General features: G+C 36.1%; 1 protein-coding gene and 1 long non-coding RNA gene across 4 annotated transcripts in view; one reads left to right on the plus strand and one right to left on the minus strand.

Annotated features, from left to right (window-relative positions):
• The window catches only part of LOC113190326 (uncharacterized), a 117605-nt gene extending 101434 nt beyond the window's left edge, over positions 1–16171 (minus strand). For 2 of the 3 annotated variants that reach the window (XR_013343609.1, XR_003301767.2), the window contains exons 1-3: positions 16116–16171; positions 12746–12991; positions 11283–11344 (exon numbers count right to left, since the gene is read on the minus strand). This is a non-coding gene — a long non-coding RNA (uncharacterized LOC113190326). Of the gene's footprint in view, positions 1–11282; positions 11345–12745; positions 12992–15671; positions 16085–16115 lie in introns of those variants that run through there. The other variant, XR_013343610.1, reaches the window with a different exon arrangement.
• Positions 16167–17723, plus strand: part of Ankrd30a (ankyrin repeat domain 30A) — a 115556-nt gene continuing 113999 nt past the window's right edge. The window contains exon 1 of the mRNA XM_026399545.2: positions 16167–16625. Within this exon, the coding sequence (XP_026255330.1) occupies positions 16381–16625 (245 nt within the window). The 5' untranslated portion in view covers positions 16167–16380. The remainder of the gene's footprint in view (positions 16626–17723) is intronic.

Consider the following 17723-nt stretch of genomic DNA (forward strand, 5'->3'; position numbering starts at 1 on the left):
ACAAGAGCTGATCTTGCAGTACCCAGTGACGGGCAACGTCCACGCTTGCACTACAACCTAAGCCAGGGGAATGGGGCCTCCCCAGAGACGGGTAAGCACTGTAAGGGCAGTGGACGACCTAAGACAGGGGCTACTTGATTCCCTTTGACATGCAAAAAACAAAAGAGGGGGACTTGCTGGTAGCAGGCCTTCCCTGGCCCCTGGGGCCCAGCCCCCAGTTCCTTGTTCTGCATGTCAAAGTGGCCAGCTCACAGAGTCATGATGCAGGCTTGCGGTTTCATGTGTATCTGCCTCAGACATATGTGCCTTTTTGGGAACATCTTGGCCTTCTCGGAGCTTCCTGATAAGGGACGGTCACGGTAACCCAAGAGTAGCAGGTGTTATTCCTCCCCTGTTTTGGCTAAATTTCCACTGCAGTTATAGAAAGTATATAAGGGAAAAAACTTGGATAAAAAAGTGCACACATGCCTCCTCCTGGATGAAGAACCTTGGTGTCCTGTGTAATTTTTTTTTTTTTTTTAACCTCGACGTCCCTCGCCGGACTCGGTTTCTGAGGCCGGACGGGGCACTGGATGGCTGAGCAGGTAAAACAAAACCTGGGAACAACTTCAGAAGCAGACTTCAAGTTCTCATTTCAAAGCAAAATCTTTTTTAAAAGTTTAAACTATTATTTGGGCTGGGGATGTGGCTCAAGTGGTAGCGCATTCGCCTGGCATGCGTGTGGCCCAGGTTCGATCCTCAGTACCACATACAAAGATGTTGTGTCCACCGAAAACTAAAAAATAAATATTAAAATTCTCTCTCTCTCTCAAAAAAAAAAAAAAAAAAGTTTACACTATTACACTGTGATAAATGCAGTCTTGCTGTTTCCTGAGATGCCCTGAAGGCATCTTCCCTATTGTCTGTATGCAAAATACTTGGTTTCTCATTAGTGGCACTAATTTCTTCAGCAATGAGATTTTCCTTGCACCAATTTTACACCTGTTTATTTTCTGAAGTGCAAGTTTTTCATATAGTTTGTGTGTGTGTGTGTGTGTGTGTGTGATTTTTGCTCACTAATTATCACAGTAAACTTGGCTAAAGTGTATGTGTGTGTGTGTGTGTGTGTGTGTGTGTGTGTGTGATTTTGCTTACTAATTATCACAGTAAACTTGACTAAAGGTGGCAGGAAATACCCATGCCACCACTTGAATGCCTTGAAATTTACTCACTTTAAATTCAGCTTCACACAACTTAAGATATGGAAAAATGTAGACAAGTTCTTTGCCAGATATTACATGAATAGCCTCTAGTTCAGTCCCCAGTGGAGTCCTCATTCCCATTTGAAACCTCATGAGCACAATCTTCACAATTAGCAGTCTTACTAGCATTCTGGTCTTCAAAGCTCACACCAGAATTGACCATTAAGCTCTGTTTACAACATTCTAGTCCTTCTCTAGCCCATAACTCCAAGTCTTTCCAAACTCCTCATGTGAACCATTTCCAAAGGCTTCTGAACCATATGGTCAGGGATAGTCACAGCAGTAACACCACTTCTGAATAACAGCTTTTTGTGTCAGTCAACTTTTTGTTACTATAACAAAAATACCTGACACAAGCAACTTAGAGGAGCATAAGTTTATTTTTAGCTCACAGTTTCAATGGACTCAGTCCATGGTGAGCTGGCTCCATTGCTCTAGGCCTGAGGTGAAGAAGAACATCATAGTGAAAAAGTATGGTAGAGAAAAGCAGTCAGCTCATAGAAGCCAAGAAAGGAGAAACAATGAGAGTGGGCAGGAGGGAGAAAGTGGATGGGGAGAAGATAAACCCTTCCACGACATGCCTCCAATGATCTACTTCCTCCAATTACATCATACCTTCTAGCAGTTAATTCACTATCAGTGAATTAAGCTATCAAATGAGGTAAGATCAGGGCCCTCATGATCTTATCACTTTCCTAAAACCCCACTTCTGAACCCTGCTGCACTTCTGACCACTTCAATATCCACACCATACAGAACCCAAAACCCAAAACAGGTAAAAGATAAACACAAACATGAGAGCACAGGGAAGAGTAAACCTCATTAGAAGACTAGATATCCAAATGAGAAATAGGAAAGAATCAAACATTATTAATATAGTAAATCATCAAGATTAAGATGAGAGGAAGAATCAATATAGAAAATTCAGAATGACCATAAAATCTTAAGAAACAACAATACATCTTCTGATAATAACCCTGAATATAAACAGTGTTTGGAAAGACTTGGAGTTACAGGCTAGAGAAGGACTAGAATGTTGTAAATTTAATAATGCAGACTGACTGAAGAAACAAGACCCTAAAATATGGTTCCTGCAAGAAACTCACCTCACCTGCAAAGACATACACAGACTGAAAGCAAAAGGTAGGAAAATGATATTCTAAACAAACAGAATCCAAAAGGCTGAAATAGCTATGCTTATAGCTCACAAAGACGGTAAGACAAAATTAGCTAGAAGTTACAAAGAGTTCACTACAAATTGATCAAGGGAACAATTCATCAAGAAGATAAAATGATTATAAACATATGTGTACCAACATAAAAGCACCCGATTTTACAAAACAAATATTCCTAGACAAAAAGGGAGAGAGAGACCCCAGTACAATGAAGGTGGGTGACTTTAATACCCTATACATGTTAACAAATAAGATTACCCAGGCAAAAAAAAAAAAAAACACCAAAGTTAAATTATACCATAGCTGGGCACAGTGGTGCATACCTGTAATCCCAGCAGCTCTCGAGGCTGAGACAGGAAGATCACGAGTTCAAAAAGCAAGATGCTAAGCAACTCAGTGAGATCCTGTCTCTAAATAAAATATAAAATAGGTCTGGGGATGTGGCTCAGTGATAGAGTGCCCCTGAGTTCAATTTCTGGTACGAAAAAAAAAATTATAATATAGACCAAATGGACTCAACAGACATATACATAATATTCCATCCAATAGATATAGAACACACATTTTTCATAAGCACATGATACTTTTCCAAATAAAAATAGATAAGGCAAAACATCTTAGTAAATTAAAAAATACTATAATAATTTCTTGCATTTTTATCAGATCTCAATGGATTGAAACTAGAAATTAATAGCAAGCTAAACTACACAATTTATACAAACACATGGAAATTGAACAATATATTTTTGAATGATCAGTCAATGAAAACATCAGGGGAGGGGAGATTACAAAATCTGAGTAATGAATGAAAATGAAAACAATGCATACCAGAAGCCACAGGATACAGTGAAACAGTGAAAGCAGTACTAAGAGAGAAGTTAATAGTAGTGAATAGTTACATTAAAAAACAACTGAGACATCTCAAATAACCTAATGATGTATCTCAAAGTCTTAGAAAACCAAGAAGAAACTAAACTCAAGGTCAGTAGAAAAATAATGATAATCAGAGCAGGAATACATGAAATAGAGACTAAAAGAACAAAACTAAGTATCAATAAATTGATGAGTTGATTCTTAAAAAGATAAACCAAAATTGACAAATCTTTAGCTAAACTAACCAAAACAGAGAGAAGACCCATATTCGTACAATTATAGGAGAAAAAAAGGAGACATTACAGCAGATACCAAAATTCAAAGGATCACTAAGGACTATCTTGAAAAACTACATGCCAATAATTGAAAAAATCTATAATGGACAGATTTCTAGACATACATGAACCTACCCAAATTGAAACAAAATTATATGGAAAACAAAAATAAGTCTCCCAACAAGAAAAGCCTACAGCCAGATTAATTCATTTTTTAAATTTTATCAGATTTTAAAGAAGAACTAATACTAATGCCCCTCAAAATATTCTATATAATAGAAATAGAAGGAATCTTTCCAAATTCATTCTATAAAACCAGTATTATAGACTAATACCATTGATGTATACACATGTGTTCACTTTTCATTATTATGATCAAAATACCTGACAAGAACAACTTAGAGGGGAAAAAATTCTTTTGAGCTCACAGTTTCAGAGGTTCAGTCCATGGTTGGCTGACTCCACTGCTCTGACCCAAGAGGCAGAACATCATGGCAGAAGGGTATAGTGGAGGAAAGTGTCTCAATTCATGGCAGTCAGTAAATAGCAAGGAGCCAGAGACAAAATATATTCCCCAAGGGCACACAGTCCCAATGACCTCCTTGCTCTAGCCATGCCCTACTTGTCTACAATTACCACTCAATAATCCACTCAAACTATTAATCCATCAAATGTATTGATCCAATAGTTAGGTTACAACTCTCATCTAATCATTCCACTACTGAACATTCCTGCATTACCTAACAAAAGATTTTTTTTGTGGGGGGAGGATTTCTCATATTCAAATCCTAACAACTTAGAAGCAAAAGCCTTCAAACTATTTGCAAATTGATTCAACTGCAAATTAAAAAGATAATAAATATGATCCAGTTGGGCTTTTTTCCAGGGATGCAAGCATATTTCAATATCTGCAAATCAATAAACACAAGACATCACAAATGGAATTATGGATTAAAAAAATATAAATCTATATCAAATCTCTGCAGCAGTCTGGCTGGGCACAAATCACCAGCCACTCAAGCAGGAACAAACTTTATTTCCGAACTCTCACAGCATTCCACGCACACTCCCCGGGCTCCTCCAGGAACACACCACACACCAACCAGAACTCCCTCCCCCGGGCTGCTCAGGCTGCTCGCGCACTCACTCTGGGAACCCTGGGAGAACTCAATGGGAACTCCAAAGTGGAGCCATCCTATTACCAGACAGTAAAGGTCTAATATACAATTGAATACACAACCTGTTTCAATCCAACATCATCTTAATGGCTCGCCTCTCAACCATACTTCTGGTAAAATGCCAGGGGCCATTCCGACTCGCTGTGGCTCTCAACAAATCTCACACTAAATGAAAGCATTCCCAATAAGATCATGATCAAGAAATGGTGTCTATACTCACTCAACTCTTATTCAATATAAGAAATTATAGCCAGAGCGATAAAATTAACAAATAAAATTGGAAAGGAAAAATTGAAATTGTACCTATTTACAACCTGATTTTACACATTAAAAACTCTAAAAACCTCACCAAAAGTCTTAATTCAAAAAAATCAATACATAAAAGATATGTATTTTCTCCTATAATAATATTGATGAGAAAGAATACAGAAAAGCAATGCCATTTACAGCAGCATGAATAAATAAATAATAAAATATCTAGGAATAAATCTAAATAAAGAGGTAAAAGAACTTTAAAATGACAATTATGAAACACTGAAGAAACTGAAAAAGACACTAGAAGGTAGAAAGGATTAAGATTTATGATCTACAAATTTATGATTTATAAATCTACAAATCAAAATATCAATCAAAATACCATGAATTGTTTTCACAGAACTATGGGGGTTGGGGGAAATCCTAAAATTCATATGGAAGCAAAAAAAAAAAAACAACTCTAAATAGCTAAAACAATCCTGAGCAAAAAGAGCAATACTGGGGACATCACAACGTCTGATTTCTAAATACACCATACAGCCATAGTAACAAAAATAGCACAATATTGGCATAAAACCACATCCTTAACAAATGGTGCTGGAAAAAATGGATATCAATATGTTGAAGATTGAAAGTAGATCACAATCTCTCACCCTGTGCCAAAATCAACTAAAAAATGTAAGATCTTAAAATTTGAAACTACTAGAGGAAAGCACAGAGAAGACACTTCAAGTTAATGGCACAAGCATGATTTCCCAAATATGATTACAAAACAAGAACTGATAAACTACATCAAATTAAAAAAACTTCTGCATAGCAAAGGAAATAATCAACAGAGTGAAGAGAATCTACATAATGGAAGAAAATCTCTGTCAGTTATTCATCTGACAGAGTATTAATATCCAAAATGTATAAAGAAGTAAAAATATTTAACAGAAAAACAGGGAATCCAGTTAAAAATGAACAAATGACCTCAACAGACATTTCTCAAAAGTGTTAGGGTAGCTGGAACAAATACACATAAGAGACCCATCTCTTGAGTTCAAGCAAAGGTTTACCGACAGAGAATATCCGCTAGGCTGCTCTTTTGTAAGGTGCAGCAGGCAGAGTCACTTGAGTAGAGATTTTATATCTTTTTTAAAAAAAAAAAAAAAAAAAAAAAACAAGGAACAAGAGCAAGCTAGAAATGATCTTAGGTGCAGCAGGCTCTAGAACTGACCTTGGGTGCAGGTGGCTGAGTAACAGCAGATTTTTTTAATATAGGGACCTTGGAAGGGGGTGGTTATAGGAACAGGGTATCTTAAGTTTCTTTTTCTTGGCAGCGTGTAAGTTTTGTTTCTGAGGCCCAGAACCAAAATGGAGTTACTTAGGTCTAGGGATCTAACAAAACAAATTACAGACAATAAACATATGAAAAAGGGCTCAATGTCTTTGTAGCCACCAAGAAATGCAAATCACAACTACATTGAGATTCCATCTCATCCAATTGGAGTAACTAATATCAATCAATCAACAAATGGTGGCAAGGGCATGGACAAAAAGGAACACTCATACACTGTTGCTGGAACTATAAATTATTATAGTCACAAATTATTCCTCCACACATGGAATCCATGTGGAGGGTCTGCAAAGAAAAATACAAAAAAAAAAAAAAACATAACAGGTACATGATCCAGCTATGCCACTTCTTGATATATATACAAATGAAATGCAGTCAGCAAACAAAAGAAATACTTTCCTACCAGTGTTTATTGCAGCACTTACAATAGCTAAGATATGGATTCAATCCAGGTGCTAGTCAACAGATGAATGGATAAATTAAATATGGTATGCACACATACCAAATACTATTTAGCCATAAAAAAATAAAATCATTTCATTTGCAGGAAAATGGATGGAGGACATTGTGTTAAGTGAAACATGCCAAATATAAAAAGACAAGCATTGCATGTTTGGTCTCATATGTGGAAACTAAATATTTTTAAAAAGATGATCTGCAAGAAGACAAGCCCAGCCCTAAAATTCTGTTTTCTATATGATCTAATTTGTTGTTGAGACTGCCAACTGAACATTTTGATTGTGTCTCATTTCCATGATCACTGTTTGGTTCCTTTTTAAAATCTCGATATCTCCTTATTGAAATGCTCTTTCATTTCCCGTATTTTCTCTCTAAGTTCATTTTCTAGATCTTTTTTTTAGTTCATTAATCATTTTGCCCATCAGCTTTTTTACTTCTCTGGGATTTCATCTCACCAGTATCAGAGTATTCAATTATTGGGGGGGATATAGAATTACTATCATGCAGTTATTTCACTACAGAAACAAAATTTTTCTTGTTGAGGTTTTTAAAATAGAAGTCTTTCTGGGGATTCAATCTTACAGTCTCCTAATTAAGAAGAAATCTGTGTAATATAGATATCTTGGGTCTCTTATGTGTATTGTTCATATCTCTTACACAAGCCAGTTGAAGTGAAAAGTCTGTATGAGAGCACCACTGCCTCCTTAACTTGCAGATTGTATCACATCCCCCCTACCCCCAAAAAAAGCCTCATTTGATATACTGGGGTAAAATCTGTAGTGTAGAAAGGGGAGTAGACAAAAACAAAACAGAATATATTAAAGTATGAAAATTTCACAGAAAAGTCCATTAATTTATACAATTAATGTGTTAATATAATAGGAAGAGGGGTGAAGTGATCACAAGTTAATAAAACAAAAGTCAGCTATGTTTTGCCTAAAATTCATTTGAAATAACATCATTAAGAAAGGGTGAAAGATAGAATAAAAGAGGATCAAAAATGGGAAATCAGAGGAATCCAAAATATCAGAAGGGCTCACCAAGACAAGACTAAATTAAAGCAGCAGTTCTGTAATAGAAAATTGACCCTGCAGAGCACAGAAGAGCAAAGGACACCTTTGTTTGAATCTAGTAGTCTGAACTCTGCTTAAGGACTACAGTGGATAAGGACTGATTAGGGTCAGACATAAAGTGGTCCTTTTTAGCCAGTTTTTTTTTTTTTTTTTTTCTGCTGTGGCTAAAAAGTCCCAACCAGAACAACTGTAGAGGAGGAAAAGTTTATTTGAGCACTCATGATTTCAGAGGTCTTAGTTCATAAAAGGACAGCTCCATTCTTCTGGGCTCCAGAAGTGGCAGAACCTTATAGTAAGAGTTTCACAGGAAGCAGAGAGAGAGAGACTCCACTTTCCAGATACAAAATATATACCTTGTATTCCCCCTACTCCTCCCCTCCTCTCCCATCATTTCTCTCTATCCAATCTAATATGACACACTTTTTTTTTCTTTTTCTCATCACAGCATCATATATGTATTCTGTATAATGATGAGGTTCTCCTTCCATCTTCCATGAAGGGCAGCAGAATAGAATAGACATTATGATTGATGTATGTATATAGGTGACTCTATGACCAGTGTGATTCTGCAATCTGTACAATTAGAAAAATGAGAAATTATACCCCAATGATACAAATGTATGAATTGCCAAGGTCATTGTAATGTCATATGTAGATAATATAAAAAATTAAAAAATAATATATATACATATATATATACCTTGTAGACACATCCACAATGAATCACTTCCTGTAGCCACACCCCACCTCCCTATAGTTACCACTCAGTTAATCCCATTAGAAATTAATTCACTGATTTGGTTAAGGCTATGTATAACCCAACCGTTTTCCTCCAAATCTTGCACTGTCTCACACATGAGCTTTTGGGGGACACTTTATATCCATACCATAACAGTGGTGTTCTCCACACCAGCTCTGAAGGGGCTGAAGGACAAACTGGCATATGTTACAGATTTTACCCCAGCACATCAAATGAGGCTTTTTTTGGGTGAGGGGATGTGATATAATCTGCAAGCTAAGGAGGCAGTGGTGCTCTCAAAGGCTTCAAGAAAACAGTATCAGATTACTTATGGGGGGACCAATTTGGATCTCAGCTGATATCTCAACCCAGACCCTCAAAGCTAGGTCCTGGAATAACATATATCGAGTTCTGAAAGAAAATGGATGCCAACCAAGAATCCTGTATCCAGCAAACTTAAGCTTCAGATTTGAAGATGAAATAAAAATCTTCCATAATAAACAAAAAAGTTAAAACAATTTGCTACTAGAAAGTCTGCACTCCAGAACATTCTCAACCAAATATTCCATGAAGATGAAATGAAAAAAAGTAAAAACCAGAAAGGGAGGAACTATACTAAAGGAATCGTCAATTAAAGGAGAAACCAATTCAAATTAAAAACTAGAAATAAACCAAAATGACTGAGAATACAAATCATATCTGAATAATAACTTTGAACATTAATGGCCTGATTCATCAATCAAAAGATGCAGACTGGCAGACTGGATTAAAAGCCAAGACCCAACAAAATGCTGTCTCTAAGATATAGTCAAAGACATCCACAGATTGAAGGTGAAAGAATGGGAAAATATATCTCACTCACATGGATCACATTAAGAAGCAGGGTTTCTATCCTCATATCACATAAAGTAGACTTTAAACCAAAGTTAATCAGAAGGGACAAAGAAAAACATTTCATACTGCTTAAGGGAACTATACATCAACAAGGCATAACAATCATAACTATCAAGAAAACAAAAATGTACAAAGGTTTGTTTGATGTACATCAAACAAACCTTTTCAAAATCAAGAATCCAAAAAACCGTAAAACAAAAATACTGGGTAACTTTAACCTGTATCTGTCATCACTGGATATAGCCTCCAAACAAAAACTAAAAAAAAGAAGCTATACAAGTGAAAAAATACAATTAATAATTTATACTTAATGGACATGTATAGAATGTTTCATCCATCAATGACTGAATATACTTTCTTCTCAGCAGCACATGAATCTTTCTCTAATATATTACAATTGTATGCCAATGTATGTTATATAAGCTATCATATATGTTGGCATACAATTGTAATATTACCTTAATACATTTTCAGCATCTGCAAGATTATTTTGATAGATCCCTTTCCATTGATACTAATTTCTGGTTTTTTTTTAATCTTTTTTGTTTTTTGAGAGAGAGAGAGAGAGAGAATTTTAATATTTATTTTTTAGTTTTCGGTGGACACAACATCTTTGTTTGTATGCGGTGCTGAGGATCGAACCCGGGCTGCACAGCATGCCAAGCGAGTGCGCTACCGCTTGAGCCAAATCCCCAGCCCCTGTTTTTGTTTTTTTGATTAGACCTTTTTGATTTTTATCAAATTTTAGCTGTATTATTTCTTTTCTATTTCATATATTTCTTCTCCTTTATTTTTCCTTCCTACTAAAAAATTTGAAAATAATTTTATTGATTAGAATTCTAGCTTCTTTCTGATATAAGTATTTTAAGTTATAAGTGTTCACCTAGTACTGTTTCTTCCCAGAGATCCTGATATTTTAAGCTTTTACTATCATTTAGTTCAAAACACTTTTCATTCACTTTCCTTCCTTGGCCTCTGAGTAATTATAAGTGTGCCATTTAATTTTGAAATAGTTGACATGTGGGGGTGGGGTTCTATATATCTTAAGATGATTGATATCTAATGTAATAAATCATGCAGGAAACACAGTCTGCATGATTTCAAATTTAAAAAAAAGTAATGGAAATCCTTTTTATATTGATTGTATTTGTTACAGACATGTCAACACTGATCAAATTGCATACTTCAAATATGTGCATTTTATTGTACTTCAATTTTACATCAATAAAGCTATGGGGGAAAAAGAAATTACATAAACACATGGACATTAAACAATCCACTTCTAAACAATGAATGGATCATAAAGGAAATAATGAGAATAGAGGAAAATGACATCAGAATCTCTAGGACATTATGAAGATGGTTCTAAGGAGAGTTTATAGCTATTAAGTTTCTATATTAAAAAATCACCAAAAAATGCATCACAAGGTCCTAGAAAATTATGAATAAACCAATTCCAAAATCAGTAGAAATAACTAAGAGCCAAATTAATAAGAGAACTTCAAAGAAAAGAATAAGCCTTAGCTGAACAAAACAAAGACCCAAGTTAATAAAATTAGAGGTTAGAAAGGAGATATACCACAAACATTTCTAAAATCCAGAAGATTTTTACAGACTACTCTGAAAATTTATATTACAGCAAATTGGAAAGTCTAGAATAAATGAGCAAATTATTAGACATATATGTGAACTACCAAAATTGAACCAAGAGGATATAGAAAATCTAAACATGATAAGAAGCAATGAGAGCTGGGATTGTGGCTCAGTGGTAGAGCGCTCACCTAGCACAGGCGGGAACGGAGTTCGATCCTCAGCACCAGCATTGTGCTGTGTCCATCTATACCTAAAAAAATAAATATTAAAAAAAAAGAAGCAATGAGATTGAAGAAGTAACAAAAAGCCCAATACAAAGAAAAGCCCAGGATCAGACAAATTTCCAGCTGAATTCTGTCAGACCTTCAAAGAACTAATAAGAACGCTCCTCAAATTGTTCCATAAAATAGAAAGTGGGGGTAGGAAGGTACTCCCAAATCCATTCTATAAAGACAGTATTACTCTAATACCAAAATCAGAGACATAATTCATTACACAAATAGAAGGAAAATGTTCATCTCATTAGATGCAGAAGAAGCCTTTCATGTTAAAAACCCTATATAAATTAGGGACAGAGCTCCAATAGAAGAGTAGGGACTCCAATAGAAGAGGTAGGGAATATGAGGAAGGAGGAGGGAAGAGAAAGGGGAAGTTATGGGAAAATGAAACAGACCAATTAGACTACATTCATGTACAAATATATTATAATGAATACCACTATTATGTATAATTAGGGTGTGGTAGCTTACACCTGTAACCCTAGCAGGTTGGGAGGCTGAGTGAGGAGGATAAGGAGGATCCCAAGTTCAAGGACAGTCTCAGACACTTAGTAAGGCCCTAAGCAACTTAGTGAGATTGTGCTCAAAACAAAAAATAAAAAGGGCTGGAGATGTAACACAGTGGTAAAGCACCCCTGGGTTCAATCCCCAGAACCAAATAAATAAATAAATAGAGATAGAGAGAATTACCTCAACATCATTAAGGTTACACACAACAAACTCAAAGCCAACATTATACTTCATGGGGAAAAAAAAAAAAAACTGAAAAAATTTTCCTCTAAAATCAGGATCAAGGATGTCAACTGTTGACACTTCTATTGAATATAATACTTGAAATTTTAGTCAGTGCAATTAGGCACAACAGGGAAATAAGAAATATAAAAAGGAAAGAAAAAAGTTTAGCTATTACTGTTCACCCATAAAACTCCACCAGAAAACTTGTAGAGTTGGTAAGTATGTACAACAGAGTAACAGGACACAAAATTAACATACAAAAATTGTAAGATATGAAAAATGACAAACCCCAAAATAATGTGGCCTGGGAAGAGGGAGTAAGGAAGAAGGCAACACATTGGTAACACTGATCCTTTCCCAATATATTTTTTTTCAGTTACAGGACAATCTCTTGGAAGGAAGCAAACATCATCCAGTGACAAAGACAATCCCTGGGAAGAAGATATCCATAAGCCTGAAATGGCAGTCTCTGGGAGGAAGCAAAAACATTGATCCTTCCCCAAATAAATCCTTTCCCAGTAACTATACAACGAGACTCTATTGGGAAAGAGACAAGCACTGAACATTGACCCCAACCCTCCATTTTTCCCCAAGTAAAAATAATGCCCAGTAAAAACAAATCTCAAATTCTTACAAACCTGTTTCCTGAGTGCCCAAACTGACATGCTCTGTCAAAAATCAAGTCATCACTCAGTGTAACATATATAATAAGCACAGATTCCTCCTTTGGCCAGTGGCTCATTTTCCATGAGAAAAGTGGGTCCACCAGATGCACAACTCCACTGCTGAATAAAGGCTGTGCTGATCTGTGAAGTTTGCACCCGGCTTGGTCGTTTCGTGCTAATAAAAATCAATAGCTTCTATATAAACCAATAATGAATCCCCTGGAAAAGAAAACAGAAAAGCAATTGCATTCACAATTCCCTCAGAAAACTTATAGAGCTGGTAAATATGTACAGCAAAGTAACAGGATACAAAATTAATGTGCAAAATTTGTAAGAAATGGAAAATGACAAATCCTAAAATAGTGTGGGTTGGTTTGTCATTTTCCATATCATACAGATGATTTCATAAATGAATTCTAGTAAACTTTAAATTTTAATGAATTTAAAAGTATCCCAGACCATGTACAACAAAAATGGAGTCTCAATTTTCATGATATTAACTTGGCAAAACATTAATATTAAAACCTCATAAAATGCTGCAAAAATGTCACCAATGAATAAAAAATGGAAAAAATATAGATAAAAGATTTGCAAAGAAAATCCATCAAACATAAGAAAAATGCAGTCTAAACAAATAAATGAGATTCCTTCTCAGAGACAGTCTATTTACTCAACAGTCTATTTACTCAATATTTTAAAAAAACATCTCAAGAAACAAGATTAAAAAATATGGGAAGCATTTCTGATCAAAACTGGAAAAAGGAGTGGCAAATACAACAAACACTATTTCTAAAAATAAAAAATATACATTATCATTTAAAATGGTAAAACATTAGCAATATTTCAATTAAAATAAGAAAACAGGGACAAGCCAGCTATTTCTATTAGCATACAAAAGTAAAGAATCACAAATAAATAAATGATCATAAAACAACCATTTAACTGGACTTACCTAGATTAATTTAATTAGATCAAATAAGAAATGAATTAAATGTCATATACTTGAAAAGTGATGACTACTTTCTTATTAATAATGTGATTATTCAGTTAGAAAACCTGAGACTATTGTAAAAATCATCACCAAGATTTTAAGTTTGCCATGAGATATGGGATACCAATTTGGGAAAACTAATACCTATAATCATATTAGGAAAAATGCCTTAAAAATGGAAATGGAGAAAAAGCTTCATTAATAATAATGTTTAAAATGATGTAATAACTATAAGGAATATAACACAAATCAAGATATGAACAAATAAAAAAACACATCATGCTCTAAGATGGGAAGACTTAATGATACAAAAGTGACAATCCATACAACCACTTTGAAAAGCAGAATGGAGGTTCCTCAAAAGACTAGGAATGAAACTGACATAGGACCCAGCTATCCCACTCCTTGGTCTTTATCTAAAAGAATAAAATCAACATACTAAAGTGATTCAGTCACTTCAATGATTATAGCAACACAATTTACAATAGCCAAACTATGGAATCAGCCCAGATGCCCATTAATAGACAAACTGATTAAGAAAATGTGGGAGTCTTACTCTGCCAAAAAGTGGATGAAACTATAGCATTTGTGGGTAAATGGATAGAAATGGAGAAAATCATGCTAAGCTTATAAGATAAGCCAGATTCACAAAGTCAAGGGTCAAATGTCTTCTCTCATATGCAGAAACTAGAGTAAAATGAGAGGGGAAAAAAGTGGGGATGGAGGGATCCCATGAAAATGGAAGAAAGATCAGTGAAATAGAGAAAGGGAATAGAAAAGGAGGGAGGGGGCTGGGAAAAGAGAGGAAATACAGAATAAAATTGACCATATTATGATATGTACTATGATATGTACATATATGAATATACTATACTATAAATTGCACCTTTATGCATATCTACGAAGCACCAATATTTTAAAAAATACTGTAAATAAATTGAAGGAAGACCAGTACAATAGAGTACAGAAGGCAGGAGGGAAGGGAGGAGGAAGGAGGAAGTACTGGGGACTGAAGTGCAACAAATTGTATTTCATGTATGATTATGTCAAAATGAACCCCAATATTATGTATATCTATAATGCACTAATAAAAACAAAAAAGAATATTCACGTAGCTTTATGATAGTAAGGTACTAAAAAAAAACCCATGTCTATTAGTACAAAATAAAAAATACATTTAGTTAAATAAATCTTCTGTATGTCATCATCAAAAAAGAGTAATAGTAAAAAGAACTTGCTTTATTATCAAAAATAATTTATGAAAGAACTCATGTAATTTACATAAGAATTTAAAATAAGACAAAGTAGATACACAATTTTCATTAGGAAAAAGCTTTATAAAGAAATTACTTTTCCCAAATCAAACCAAAATTTTAAAATTATGTTGTTTTCTTCAGGTATCTATTCTGATCCAAAATGTACATAATCTCTTTACCTATTCCATTAATTTTTATCCTAAAATTGACTCTCTATATTGCTCTATGGAAACTGTCACTTCTAATTCCAAGAACTTCCAAATGAATAGAGATTCCATGCAAATAAAGCGCTCTGCAAAACGAATCCCCTTTTTCTTTCATAACCACATCCATATGCATATTCCACCCATCCCCAACCAAATTCTTTAAGTAGATTTCTGCTTTTAAAGACAGAGTTTATGTGCTTTTCTATAAGAGGCAACAGCAGGTGTGGCAGTAGCAGGCTGGCCTGACCTGAATACACAGAAACCAGGTGACTTGACGTGTTCAACCTTTTACAGAGCCCACTGTTTCTACAGAAATACAAAGTCCACCAAGAGACAAATCAGAGCTAAGTCCTGGAGCGCCTGGTGCACCGAAGCAGCTGCCCAAGTTGCTCACAGCAAGATCCAGGCCTGGCCTGGCCTCAAGTCCCACACAACCCACGTCGTACCTGGAGAGGCCCGCGAAGCCACCATTTGTTGAGCCCCGCCGAGGTCCCCTCCCCAGGAGAAGGGCACGGGCGGACGCGGTTGGTTGCCGGAGCTCTGGCAGTCTCACCTCCGACGTGTCCCAAGAGTTCAAGGGAACTTTTGCAAGCCCCGCGCCCGCCCCTCCCTCGGAACCCCTTCTTCAAATCCAGGCGGCCGGCCACCTCCGGCTGCCCGCGAGATGCTGCCTACACTCTCGGGCCCTTTATTGTCCGACCGCCAGGGAACAACTGCGCGATTTTCCAGCGACATGGCCTAGTAAGTTGGGCTACCCGCGCACTAGTTGCCAGTACCCGTTAGACTGGAATCCCAAGCCTTCTCCAAGGAAGAGCACTGTTGTCACAAACCTGACACAAAGAAACACAGGAGGCCTAAAGGGCGGAGATTGGAGAAATGAAGCTTTGTACCTGCGCACTGAGCAACCTCAGTTACCGGCCTTTTGAGAAAGCGAGTAGCGTCTGCGCAGACTAAGACCGCGCACGCGCACTGGGATTTAAGTGGTGTGGCTTGGAGACGATAATTTTTTCCTGAAAAAATGGAACCTTGGAGCTGCCCCTTTGAGTCGTTGTGGCGAGACTAGGTTTGCTTATCTGTGACAGCCAATATTGAGTTCCGGAGGCGGTGAAAAGCCAAGGAGGAGGAAAGGTACCCCTGAGGCGGTTGGCTTCTGCCATGAAGAGGATTTTTGGCTTCGGAAGTAAGGGCCGTTCGCCTTTGGGCTCCTCCAGCAACCTGCGAAGGAACTGTGTGGGCTTTGGGCTTGCGAATGCCAGTAGTCTGAACTCGCCCAGGTACCACATCCGAGACAAGGATACAGGAAAGATCCACAAGGCTGCAAGCATGGGCAATGTAGCCAAAGTGCAGCATCTCCTTATTCTTGGGGAAAATGGCGTGAATGATAAAGACAAGAAGAACAGGTAATAAGTAGGGGCTTTGTGCCAAGGGGCTACGGGTTTGGTGCGGGAGGAGGGGGGCGTGGAAGAAACGGGCACCTCCCCAGCTGGACCCCCTCAGGCACCTGGGAAGCACAGGCCTCCAAGGGATCTAACACCCAGAACCGCTTCATGAGCAACAGAACTAAAACAGAACTTTAGCTCATTTCCGATCCACTTATGATTCCCATGTAAAGCTCTTTGACTATTGAAAAGTGATTAACTTAACAAAATTAAGTATATGCAACAGTTTATTTTTAAAATACACAATTCTAAAACCATGTATACGGTGTAGAAAGTGCATGAGAGAAATATTTTTTTATCAACTAAAGGGTTTTAAATGCTTAGAAAAAAATAATATCCATGTTTTTATGAAGTGTATAACTATTGGGAAGATAGTTCTCTGTTGAACAAGGAAGACTTATTCCAAAAATGTGAGGTCTTTCTATATTTATTTTAGATAAACCAGGTAAAAATATCAAAGTTAACATTTTTAAAAAATTTTTAGTTGTAGATGAACATAATATCTTTATTTGTTTTTATCTGGTGCTGAGGATTGAACCCAGTGCCTCACACATGAGAGGTAAGCACTCTAACACTGAGCTACAGCCCCAGGCCGAAAAGTTAGCATTTTTTATTTCCCCATGCTTTTACTATTGTGATGACAGAATTTTTTTTTTTTTTGTAATAAGAACTTGCTCTTCTTGGTATTAAAATACACTATTGATTTTCACAAACTAATTGATACTGGCAACTGAAAAGACAGATAAACTAATGCAACAGAATAGAAAAATCCAGAAACACCCAAATGTATGTAAGAATTTAGAACTTGAAACCAATGACATTCCATATTAATAGGAAAAGATGAGTTATTCATATATGTAGTGCCTGATAACTGGAATAAACTAGCTAGGTTATTATGTCACAAGTTAAGTTTCTCCATAGAGTACAGATTAAAAATTTTTAATAATACAGAATGAGAAAAATATGAAAGAAAATACACAGGCCTACTTCTGCATTATATATTTTTTATATTGGCCAAGACCTTCCTAAAAATAAACTCAAAAGCAAGCATTCTTTTTT

This window comes from Urocitellus parryii, chromosome 5 (genome assembly GCF_045843805.1).
Source record: "Urocitellus parryii isolate mUroPar1 chromosome 5, mUroPar1.hap1, whole genome shotgun sequence".
Lineage (NCBI taxonomy): Eukaryota > Metazoa > Chordata > Mammalia > Rodentia > Sciuridae > Urocitellus > Urocitellus parryii.